We start from the raw sequence: 12,806 nt of genomic DNA, 5'->3' as shown, positions 1-12,806 counted from the left end.
TGAGTGGCAAGAGTGGAATCTACTGTTGTATGAATACGAGAAGAAGTCTGCTGGCACAAGACTTACTCTACATGTTGACTTTGTTTCCAAAAGTTACCAAATTCAATTTTTGTTATTTTAAAAAAGGGTTTTAGGTGGCAGCACATTGTTAGCTACGAGCAGAATATTAAGTGCAGATCAAAACTATATATATATATATATATATATATATATATATATATAATATCACTTCAGTACAGGGCTTGGGAAATTGCATTTCATAGCAAAAGAATGCATATCCTCAGCATGTTTTTTTCCCCCGATTCCTGTAAAAATTTGTTCAGATTGAGTTGGTGCTTTCTGAAAACAAGCTCCATATATACTCAAGTATAAGTCTAGAAATTTCAGTTTAAAAATCAATCCCACAAAATCTAGGCCAACCTATCTATGGGTCAACATTACTTTACTTATATAAAAATGGAATTATCCCCTTCTCTGAGTACAATGGCAAAAGAGGGGGACCTAGAAGAAGCTCTGAGCCCCATACACTCTCCACTGTGGCACTACTTTTTCTTATTTTTATTGCCTGGGTCCCTGAGGAAATAGCAAAGGCCAGGAATGGCTAGCCCCCTAAGGTGGCATTGGTGTTTTCCCCACACCCTTTCCATCATCCTTTGTTTAGCTGGCAGATTTCTAACAGAATCAGAATTGGAAGCAAGGTGAAGAAGGACTAGAGAAACATAGATGTCTGGTGTCAGGCTGCAGTAGTAACCAATGCAATGAAGCCTAAGATGGGAAAAAGCAGCATTCAATTCCAGCCAATCCTGTGTTAGCTGGACAAAAGTAAATAGCAGCTCCAAATCTCTTACTGAAAATGTATGAAAAGCAATTGGGGTGTGAAGGAGGACAAATATATTTGCCTTACCAACTCCACCCCAGGATGAATGGGTGTATATATGTGTGTGAATTAAAAAAGGATAGATGGGTAAGACTGGCCATAAAAATAGAACTCAGAGGACAAGTGGAGGTTGGTGAAAAAAAACATTTTTCTTTGATGCATTTTGGAAGAAACTTGCCTCTTAAAAGCTGATTTTTAAAAATATTCTACTTACCCAAGACTTAATTTCACATGAAGCTATAATGACTAATGGGGAAAAGGTTTGCTGAAGTATCCTGAACTTCTTTTTTCTTTGTGTTTTGTAGGCAGCTATCTCTATCTTTCCACGTTATTTCTGCCTCTGGTGTCAACATTTCTGTCCAGAAACACATCTATTTTTTAAACTAAGGTATAGCTGTTCATGATGCTGAAGTTCATTTAAGCAGAACTAGGATCATAGTGTGCAAGAGGACAGAACTACATGCTTTCTTTGCATCACTTCATGGTCACAGTAAAAATCATTCATGCAAGTGGAAGAGTTAATTTAGTCAGGACCATGGTGCAGGAAGGCTTCAACTTTCCTCGCCTTGCCAAAACTGACTACTCAGCTGCTATTCTAATTTGAAAAGTTCTCTTTTTTTTAAAAAAAAAATCCTTGTTCTTAACTGTTTGTTTTATTGTATATTTAATATGATGCACAAACTATTTTTTCTGTTAGAAAATGTATATTTGCAATAACTTCCCCTTCCCTAATCTCTGTCTGCCCATCTAAAACCTGAAAAACATGTTGCCCTTGCATTGTTAACCCTCTTGTATGAACAAAATAATTATTTCCAATTAATAAAATGGAAATTATTAATAGAAGCTAGAGTGAATGTGATTATCTCCAGGAATTCAGCTTAAGAGACAAAAAGTACCGTTGTATTTTAAGCTATGTTCCACAGTAATCCTACTCTAAACAAAGTGGTGCTCTAAGCATTATTTATTCTCCTTTCAATGTTGCTGTGGTTTTGAATGTTTTCTAAAAAGGTCTACTGTTATAAAACAACTTACCTTCTACTAGAAACCAAGGCAACAGCCCACCTATTTATTCATTTGTAACTTGCTTTTCTGTCTCTGTACAGATAATAATTAGAGCAACTGATTCACGTTGTGCAATTTCCTTCTCCACCACATCTCTCTTGACACCCCTTTCACACTCTATTGCTATACAGATACATCCTGTCTCACTCAGCTGGCAAATTATAAGGGAGAATGAGTAGGTGGAGGATGTAATTAGTAAGGTAAGAGAGAACTCATTTTAGCAGAAACAAATCTCCATTCATTTTGTGGTTTTTAACCATCTACAAAAGTATAGGCCAAATAAAACTTTTCTGTTGACTTTGTTGCAACAGCAGTGTGTGCCTGCCTTCAAGTCACCTGTCAACATATAGTGGCCTCATGAATTTCATAGGACTTTGCCGCCTCTCCCTGAAATGTTGGCAACAGCACCTGGTACTAACCTGCAGTCTCACATCCAAGTACTAACCAGGGCTGACCCTGCTTAGCTTCCAAGATCAAATGGGATCTATTTGTATTTAGGGTGGTTAGACTGGTATGTCAATACGGGTTTTTCTTTTTACCTGTTTGAACCCATAAGGTAAAACCAGCAGATTCTGGAAAAAGCTTTCTTGAGGTCCTGACCAATTATCAAATACATCATGGGCTGCTGTCTGCAAAATAAATGGCTAAGCAAATAGGTTAACTATCTAACACTGGATATCTCTGGGGAAGCTTACTTCAGCCTGCCAGAGCCTGACTGGTGACAGTCATCCAGAAGACCATTTCATCAGCTGCTCCAAGACTGTGGAATGACCTGCTAGAAGATCTCCAACAGCTGAATGAACTACTGGAAATTAAAACACAACTTAAAATCCATCTCTTCCAACAGGTTTACCCAGTCAATTTTAAACCATGAATTTTAAATGTTGACTGCGTTGTGCTCCTGCCTTGAGCTGTGAGAGGTAAATAAAAAATAATTTTTATTATTAGTCTATCATCATTTTGGGAAGCCAGTGGAGATTATAAAACTTGCATGTGTCTTGTTTTGCTTGGCCTACAAAGATAGGACACCTTTTGGGGGTTTTGCTTTTTTTGGCAGTATGTAGAGAAGCCTGATGTAGTGGTTTCAAAACTGGGTCCACCCTCTTGTCAGAGGCAAAGTCTGAGAAACAGGTCAGCTTATAAAGATAAGACCATTTCACGGAAGCCCTTTAAAGTGTTGGTCTTGGCCTACAAAGCCTGTACTGGCTGCAGGTCCAACTTATCAGCCTGAACACATCTCCTCCTATGAGCCTACTACAGGGGTCCTCGAACTTTTTAAACAGAGGGCCAGGTCACAGTCCTACAAACTGTTGGAGGGCTGGGTTATAATTTGAAAAACAAAACAAAATATGAATGAATTCCTATGCACAATGCACATATCTTATTTGTAGTGCAAAGAACACTTAAAAACAATAAAATAATTAAAATGAAAAACAATTTTAACAAATATAAACTTAATAGTATTTCAATTTTTTTTCTCTTTTATTTGTACCCCGCGAGCATCTCCCGAAGGACTTACACAGGCCGAAGCCACAACACACAATACAATAGAAAACATAACAAGTAATAACAAAGCAAATCAACATCAAAAAGCGAAACAAATCAAAAATTAGCAAAACAGCAATAACAATACATCAAGACATATTAAAAACTGGTTCGGCCAGCGAGAGGGGTACAAGGTTAAAAGTGCTGAAATGGCAGGAGGGGCATAGGAATTAAAGTACGGTGTGCAGCAGTATTAATTGTGCTAAAGTGCTACTAGGACTTGGGATGGGGATTCCTAATCCGGGAAGGCACAACGGAACAGCCAGGTTTTCAGATTCCTTCTGAAAACTGCTAGTGTGGGGGCCTGTCGGAGATCTTTTGGAAGGGCGTTCCAGAGTCGGGGGGCCACCACGGAGAAGGCCCTGTCCCGTGTCCCCACCAAGCGCGCTTGCGACGTGGGTGGGATCACGAGCAGGGCCTCCCCAGATGATCGAAGCGAGCGCGTGGGTTTGTAGATGGAGATACGGTCACGCAGGTAGGGTGGTCCCAAACCGTTTAGGGCTTTGTAGGTGAGCACCTGCACCTTGAATTGGGCTCGGAAGATGAATGGCAGCCAGTGGAGCTCCTTAAACAGAGGGGTAGACCTCTCTTGATAATGAGCTCCGGTTAGCATCCTGGCTGCTGCACGCTGAACCAGTTGCAGTTTCCGAGCCGTCTTCAAAGGTAGCCCCACGTAGAGCGCATTGCAGTAATCCATTCTAGAGGTGACCAAGGCATGGACCACCCCGGCCAGATCAGCCTTCACGAGGTATGGTCGCAGTTGGCGCACGAGTCTCAGTTGCGCAAAGGCCCTCGCGGATACCGCCGACACCTGAGCCTCAAGTGTAAGCGAAGAATCCAAGAGGACACCCAAACTGCGGACCTGTGGCTTTAGGGGGAGTGTAACCCCGTCCAACACAGGTGACCACCCTATACCCCGATCCGGCTTGCGATCGACCAGGAGGACCTCTGTCTTATCGGGATTGATCTTCAGCTTGTTCTTCCTCATCCAGATCGACACAGCGGCCAGGCACTCGTCTAGCACCTGAGAAGCCTCCTTGGAATTAGGTGGAAAGGAGTAGTAGAGTTGTGTGTCATCTGCATAGAGATGGCACCCAACTCCAAAACTCCGGATGACCTCTCCCAGTGGTTTCATGTAAATGTTAAAGAGCATGGGAGACAAAATAGAGCCTTGCGGGACCCCACAGGACAAAGGCCAGGGGTCAGAGCAGGCGTCTCCCAGCTTCACCATCTGAGTTCGTCCCTCCAGGAAGGACTGGAGCCACGACAGAACCGTGCCCCCAAGGCCCATCCCGGAGAGACGACCCAGAAGGATACCATGGTCGATGGTATCGAAAGCCGCTGAGATGTCCAAGAGAACCAGCAGGGTCACACTCCCCCTGTCCAGCTCTCTGCGGAGGTCATCCACCAAGGCGACCAAGGCTGTCTCGGTGCCATGACCAGGCCTGAAACCAGACTGTGACTGATCTAGGTAATTGGTGTCGTCTAGGAAACCCTGGAGCTGGGAGGCGACCACCCTCTCCAGCACCTTACCCAAAAAGGGGAGATTGGAGACTGGCCTGTAGTTATTCAGCACCGTGGAGTCAAGGGAAGCTTTTTTGATGAGTGGACGAACCACAGCCTGCTTCAAATTAGATGGAAAAATTCCTTGCTCCAACGATGCATTGATAATCGGTACAAACCAGTCAAGCAACCCCCCTCTGGCTGATTTAATGAGCCAAGATGGGCATGGGTCCAGAGGTGAGGTGGTCGCTCTCACAGCCCCAAGAATCTCTTCTACAGTTTCAGGAAGAACAAGCTTAAAAGAATCCCACAAGATTGGACAAGCAGGTGCCTCCGTCACCTCTTCTGGCACTGCGATGAAATTGGAGTCGAGCTCAAGACGTATCTGGGCGACTTTACCTGCAAAATGGTGTGCGAAATCGCGACACCGAGCTGCAGGGTCGTCAGGGACCTCCCCCACCACAGGAGGGTGGAGGAGCTCTCCCACGACCCGAAACAGCTCCGATTATCTATTTGCTGCAGATGCAATACGGGCGGTCGTGAATGATTTCCTGGCCACCCGTATAGCCACGGAGTATGCCTTAAGAGAGGCTTTAGCCCATGCTCGATCAGATACATCTCGAGATTTCCTCCATTTGCGCTCTAGCCCCCTTCTCGTATGCTTCATCACAGCCAGCTCCTCGGTGAACCAAGGAGATGGCTTGTCACGACGCAACGAGATGGGGCGTTCAGGTGTGATCATATCTAACACCCTGGCCATCTCCCCATTATAGAGAGTTACCAAGGTGTCGACAGAATCGCCAGGCTCCAAGGCAGGAAGAACCCTAAGATTCCTCAGGAATCCATCCGGATCCATCAGTCTCCTAGGGCGGACCATCTTAATTTGTCCTCCACCCCTGCGGAGGTTTAGGGTCGCAGCAAGTCTAAAAGTGATCAGATGATGGTCAGACCATGACACTGGAAGGATGTTTTGATCTTCCACTCTGACCATTTCGTTGTCCGCCACAAAGACAAGGTCGAGAATATGTCCAGCTTGATGAGTGGGGCCAGATATTATCTGTGACAGTCCTATGGTCGTCATGGTGGCCATAAAGTCCTGAGCTGCGCCAGATAAGGTGGTCTCAGCGTGGATGTTAAAGTCTCCCAGCACCACCAGGCGCTGGGAGACCAAGGCCGAATTGGAGACCACCTCCGCTAGCTCAGACAGGGAAGCTGCTGGATCTCGGGGTGGGCGATACACCAGCAGGAACCCCACACTGTCACGGCTCCCCACCTTCAAGTGGACACATTCAAACCCAGAAGCCTGTGGGACGACGCATCTGGTCACGGCGATGGATTGCCGAAAGACTACTGCGACCCCTCCTCCTCGCCCCCCTTGTCTGGCCTGTTGATGCACTCCAAAACCTGGTGGACACAGTTGAGAAAGGTTTACACCCCCCACCTCGTCCAACCAGGTCTCGGTAATGCATGCCAGATCCGCCCTCTCATCCAGGATCAAGTCCTGGATGGCCGCGGTCTTGCCGTTAACGGATCTGGCATTGATCAAGAGGACCTTGAGACCAAGGGGGCTGCCAAGGAGCCTACCACTACCCACCTTTTCCAGGGTCGCAAGGACTCTGTTGCGCTTCTCCCTGGGATGTTTGTGGCCCGCAAATCTCCTTCCCCACACGACTCGGATAGCACCCCCTTTCTCTGGAACCCTCCCCCCCCCCCCCCCCCGCCTGGCCAGGAACTAGTCAGCTCTCAGAGGAGGAAGTCGGGCTGGGGAATAATCTCCCTTGGGCATTTGGTAGGGATGAGTCTGATGTTGAGGTGGATAAAGAGACATCAAGGGAGCTGAGTGGGCTGAATGTTGCTGTGGGAGGTGTGAGCCCACTTTTGGCTGAAGAGATAGGATTATTGTTGTTGCTGCTGTTGTTGTGTGCGTTGAAGTCGTTTAGACTTAGGTTGACCCTGAGTGGGGGTCAGGTACATGACTTTGGAGGGCCGTATCCAGCCCCCGGGCCTTAGTTTGAGGACCCCTGGCCTACTAGAACTTTAAGATCATCTGGAAAGGCCCTGCTCTCTGTCCCAACCTCTTTGCAAGCGCGATTGGTGGGGATGAGACAGGGCCTTCTCAGTGGTGGCTCCTTGGATGTGGAATTCCCTCTCTAGCAATATCAGGCAGGCTCCATCCCTTCTGGCTTTCAGAAAAAAGCTAAATACTTGACTTTGCACACAAGTGTTCGAAGAATAAGTTACTATGGGTTTTGACACGGTCTGAATTAAGGATTTGAACAAGGTTATTGGCTAAATGGAACTATGCACCTTATATGTTTTTAATGTGTATACTGTCCTATGTGTTTTATTGATTAACTGTAAATCATTTTAACTGTTGGCTATGTTTTATTGTTTATTGTTGGTGTTACCGGCATTGAATTCTTGCCGCACCTTGAGTCCCCTCAGGTGAGAAAGATAGGATAAAAATGAAGTAAATAAATAAATTTGTGCAACATCTATAATAGCCCTAACAGGTTATATAAAAGCTAATGTCTTGTCTCAATGGTCAGGTCGTATCCTCCATGCTGTTAGACTCAAGCGATGGACATCTGGATGGAGAACACAGTTTCCCTGAGATGCGAAGAGATCCGAGTGGCTCAGGAGGTGGACAATCTCCCTCTGAGACATCTCAAGAAGAGGGGGAGAAACATGATTGGTGTGGCCACCACAGGGCAACGAGGATGCAGTTCACATTGTCCAGTAATTTGGGCACCACTCGATTGAGAAAGGGGATTGGTGGAAACACATATCACAGTGCTTTTCAACCTGTAGGCCCCCAAATGTTTGGGCCTTCAACTCCCAGAAATCCTAACAGCTAGTAAACTGGCTGGGATTTCTGGGAGTTGTAGGCCAAAACACCCGGGGACCCAAAGGTGGAGAATTACTGTAATATGGGATTACTTTCTGGAATCCAATCAACCTTGAGCAAAAATGTAAGGCACATCCCGGTGAAAAGAGTGAGCCAATGTCTTTTGTTGCTGCAAAACAAAACTACCCATACGTACCTCTGCTTAATAATTGTGTCAATGAGTATATTTACGGCATTTATACGCTGCCCTTCTCACCCTGAAGGGCGGCTTACAAGATATATATACACACACACATATATACATATACACATACACTATATTATATTATTAGCATAGTACAATATCAGTATTATATATTACTAAATTTCAACAGGTTTATTTATATTTACTTTTATTGACTTTATTTTTATCCGGACTGACTCCCAATATAGGGATTGTGTGGCAAGAAACACCTGCTGAAATTTCTTCCTGAACACAACCTTCAAAGCTGGCATCCTCAAACTGCTTGGGCCTCCAACTCACAGCATTCCTGACCATTGGACAAGCTGGCTAGGGCTTCTGGGAGTTGGAGGCCCATCATTTGAGGATGCCTGCCTTAAAGGGACAGGGGCATTCTTTCTCTCTCGTTTTCTGCCGGCTTGGTCCTGCCTCCCTCTCAGCCCCCATTAAGGCTGAGCAAGAGGGTGGTCACGCTGAACGCCAGGAAGGTGCAACAAAAGAGCAGGTACTGGCGACAGGTCCCGCGCAGCGCCCCCGCCCCGCGCATGCGCCGGGGGAGCTTCGCGCCGGCCGCGCGCACCCAATTCATCCGGGGCCACAGCCCGGCGGTCGCCCCTTCCTCAGACCCTCCGCCAGGCGCCTTCGTCTTCCGGGTGTGCCTCACGTGACACTCCCAGCGCACGTGACCGCCCGGCCTCGCGCAGATGGGAGATTGCTTTTTGCAAGAGACACCCCAAAGCCTGTTCTGATGAATGAATGCAACCTTGACATGGCAATGTAACTGCCATGGCGTTGGAATGCTTGGAGTTGTAGTTTCATAAGGTATTTTGCCAAAGAGTGCGGCAGGTGCCCCATCAATGGACAACTTCCACGGTTCAACAGTATTGAGCCATAGCAGCTATAGTGGGGCCAAACTGCATTCATTCTGCAGTGCAGATGCATCCTTAGATTCCCCCCCCCCCCCCAATTTTTAAAATGTTTTTATTCTTATAAAACAATTATACATAACCATAATTACCATGCATTTTGTCCTTTTTCATCCCCTCCTCTCTCCCACCTCTCCCTCTTCCCTGTTGACAATGTAATCCTTTTTTCCCCCTTAGATTTAGATACATCCTTAGATTTAGGGTCTGGGTATATGCAACTCTGGATTAATGCAGCTTGACCCCAATTAAGCTGCCATGGGTCCACGCTTTGGAATGCTGGGATTTGCAGTTGTTTGTTTATTTATTTCGTATCAAAAGCATTGAATAAATTAGTATAAAACTGATAAAAAATAGGAGCGCAGGCAGCTAAATGTCCTTTGACCAAAAACGGGCAACAGCAACGGCACTGTCTGTAGCCTCCAACAACTCTTCCTCGTGTACATGAGGCAGGGCACAGTGGACAAGCATACAGATGCGGAATTGTCTGTTCTGCTCCACAGTCACACAAGATGTGGGATTCTTTTAAGTCGTGCCATTTTGCCAGGTTGTCTTTTGATCTGCCCACTCCACTTCTGAGTCTGCTCAGGGACTTCCAAGTTGCCCATTCTTGGTTTGCCCCTGGAGGAAGACTGTGAAATCTTGGCTCTGCCTTCTCTTCTCTTCTGCTTTAGTTTCCCCTGCTTCTCTATAGTGTAGTTACCTTGCTCTGTATTAGTTTGTGAGTGGAGTTTAAAACACCCCTCAGAGGCCTGCCTCAGTTGGTTTTTTTCCTTTTCCCCAGAGCTCTTGGCTGGCCTTCTCCTTCTTCATATAGTAGAGCAATAGAGGTCTGGATTCTCTCTGGAAGTCTTAGGCCTATCAATCCAACAGGCATTCCTTAGCAAGTACACCTTCTGCTAAAGTGCAGCTACTACTACAGTAATAATAATAATAATAATTATCATCATCATCATCAAACTTTATTTATACTCCGCCACCATCTCCCCAAGGGGACTCGGGGCGGCTTACATGAGGCCAAGCCCAACAACACATCAGTAAACAACAAAACAGAAAGCAAATAAAACAGTACAATTAATATAACTCACATAGAAGCAATAACGCACAAAAATTTAAAAACCTTATTTCCGGCCAAATGTAATAGATTAAAATTTTAAAATACATACTGGGCATGAACAGCGATAGGATGTATCTAAGCAAGAGAGGTTTAAAGGATAATGTAGGGCGACCAACCCAATGCGTAGTTAAAGTGCTTCTGATGACATTTTGCAGGGAATTGATCAGAGCAGGGCATTGTTTCCTTATTCAGAGAAGGCACAGTGGAACAGCCACGTTTTCAGGCTCCTCCTAAAGACTGACTGCTTGTTGGAGGGAAGGATATTAAGAGACAAAGTTGAAATACTTTGGCCACATCATGAGGAGACAGGAAAGCTTGGAGAAGACAATGATGCTGGGGAAAATGGAAGGAAAAAGGAAGAGGGGTCGACCAAGGGCAAGATGGATGGGTGGCATCCTTGAAGTGACTGGTTTGACTCTGAAGGAGCTGGGGTGCTGACAGCCAACAGGGAGCTCTGGCGTGGGCTGGTCCATGGGGTCATGAAGAGTTGGAAACGACTGAACGAATGAACAACAACCTAAAGACTGCCAATGTGGGGGCTTGTCTGATATCCTTGGGGAGTGAGTTCCAGAGTCAGGGGGCCACCACAGAGAAGGCCCTCTCTAGATGATCAAAGAGATCGCGTGGATTCGTAAACAGAAATGCGGTCACACAGGTACACCTACATTTACCATCAATCCAAAGGACAATTGAAGTTTGGTCAGCCCAAGCTTCTTAAAGAGAGAACATTAAGGAGCCAGAGGCAAAGAAACTTTCAACTTTCCCAGAGAGATGTCTTCATCCAGCAAGTGTTCCCTTTGTAAAGTATGGTTTTAAGTCATCTCAGGATAGTCCTGGGTAGTTAACCCTTCCTTTCCCTTGTTCCAGTAAATTTATTTTGTTATCTTTTTACCTCGTCTCAAAGTCTTAATCTTAGATGAAGGTAACAGACAGCCGCCTAGTAAAGCCAGAAAATATAGTTTCCCCATAGGTTTGGGAGTGCCAAAACAAAGACCCTCGTGCAGTTTGGTGAGGCACCTGTGCTCTTTGGCACCTTGTGAAACTACAACTTGAAGGCACATGATACCCAGTAGAACAGGCCTGGGGAAATTTTGGCCCTCGAGGCGTTTTGGACTTCAACTCCCAGCATTCCTAACAGCCTCAGGCCCCTTCCTTTTCCCCCTCAGCCGCTTAAACGGCTGAGGGGAAAAAGGAAAGGGCCTGAGGCTGTTAGGAATGCTGGGAGTTGAAGTCCAAAACGCCTCGAGGGCCAAAATTTCCCCAGGCCTGATCTAGACAGTAGAATGAATGCAGTTGGCAGCTGGCTCCCCTTCCTTCTTTCTTCCCTCGCTTACCTGCTGAGCAGGATGGTGGCCACACCGAGCCCCAGGAGGAGGCAGCAAAAGAGCGGGTACTGGCGGCAGGTCTCGCGCAGGGCCTCCGCCCCGCGCACGCGCCTCAAGAGACGCTCTCCCGCCGCGCGCGCCCGCTCCATCCCGGCGGCAGACCTGAGGAGCCCCTCTCCGGACACTGGGGAAAGAACCCCGGACCGCCTCCTCCGGCTTCCGGTTTGTCTCACGTGACCGCTTCCGGCACCACGTGACCGGCCGCTCGCGTCACATGGGCTCAGAGAGGCTCTCCCTTTAAAGGGACAGAACTAGCACACGCTGCAAAGGCGAGCTTTCTGCGATTCTGACGGCTGCCCGGTTAGCTTGTTCAGCTCTGTATCCACCTACCCCTCACTCCCGGCTGTTAAGGATAGAGATGAAGAAAGAGTGCTGCTGCCGCCGCCCGCCCAGATGAAAATGGCGGCCGCCTTTTGGAGGAGGCGGCGGCTGCCATTGTCTTCTTGGAAATGGGTTTGGGCTGCAGTGGGATTTCTATGGGCACCGGTTTCTGAGGCTTCATATTATAAACAGCTTTTGTGTAGTTGCAAATTATAATAGCGTGATTGGTCCACGATGGAAACGTGACACAGCCAAGCTTTCAAGGGGACGAGGCTGTTTTTGAGGTCCCCTTCGTCCCGCCAGAGTTTACTTTCTCTTTCTGGACAAGGCTCTTATTAAGTTCATCTTTTAATAAAATAGGCGGCACCCACCCCCAAATGATGCAATCTTTGGGTTGCTGTGAGTTTTCCAGGCTGTATGGCCACGTTCTCCTGACGTTTCGCCCACATCTATGGCAGGCATTCTCAGAGGTTGTTAGGTCTCTTGGAAGCTAGGCAAGTGGAGTTTATATATCTGTGGAATGTCCAGGGTGGAAGAACTCTTGTCTGCTTGAGGCAAGTGTGAATGTTGCAATTGGCCACCTTGACTTGCAGTTAATGGCCTTGCAGCTTAAAAACCTAACTGGTTTTTACCTGCAGAAATCCTTTATTGGGAGGTGTTAGCAGGCCCTGATTGATTCGTTTGGAATTCCCCTGCTTTTTGAGGGTTGCTCTTTATTTACTATCCTGATTTTAGAGTTTTTAGAGGCTTTGAAGCCGCAAGGCTATTAAATACTAATCAAGGTAGCAGTAATGTAGTATGCTGTATGTACATATGACTTGTAAGCCCCTCTGAATTCACTTCGGAGTGAGAAGGGTGGCATATAAATGGCATAAATAAATAAACTGCAACATTCATACTTGCCTCAAGAGGACAAGAGTTCTTTCTCCCACCCTGGACATTCCAGATACATAAACCTCACTTGCCTAGATTCCAACAGATCTCACAACCTTTGAGGTTGCCTGC

General features: G+C 46.5%; 1 protein-coding gene across 1 annotated transcript in view; it reads right to left on the bottom strand.

Annotated features, from left to right (window-relative positions):
* Positions 1-11,658, bottom strand: part of SNX14 (sorting nexin 14) — a 52,019-nt gene extending 40,361 nt beyond the window's left edge. The window contains exon 1 of the mRNA XM_060752990.2: positions 11,430-11,658. Coding sequence (XP_060608973.2) covers positions 11,430-11,569 — 140 coding nt within the window. The 5' untranslated portion in view covers positions 11,570-11,658. The remainder of the gene's footprint in view (positions 1-11,429) is intronic.
* Positions 11,659-12,806: the final 1,148 nt, after the last annotated feature.

The sequence above is a fragment of the Anolis sagrei genome, chromosome 1 (genome assembly GCF_037176765.1).
Source record: "Anolis sagrei isolate rAnoSag1 chromosome 1, rAnoSag1.mat, whole genome shotgun sequence".
In the NCBI taxonomy this organism is placed as follows: Eukaryota; Metazoa; Chordata; class Lepidosauria; order Squamata; family Dactyloidae; genus Anolis; species Anolis sagrei.
This window is presented reverse-complemented; position numbering and strand designations above follow the sequence as displayed.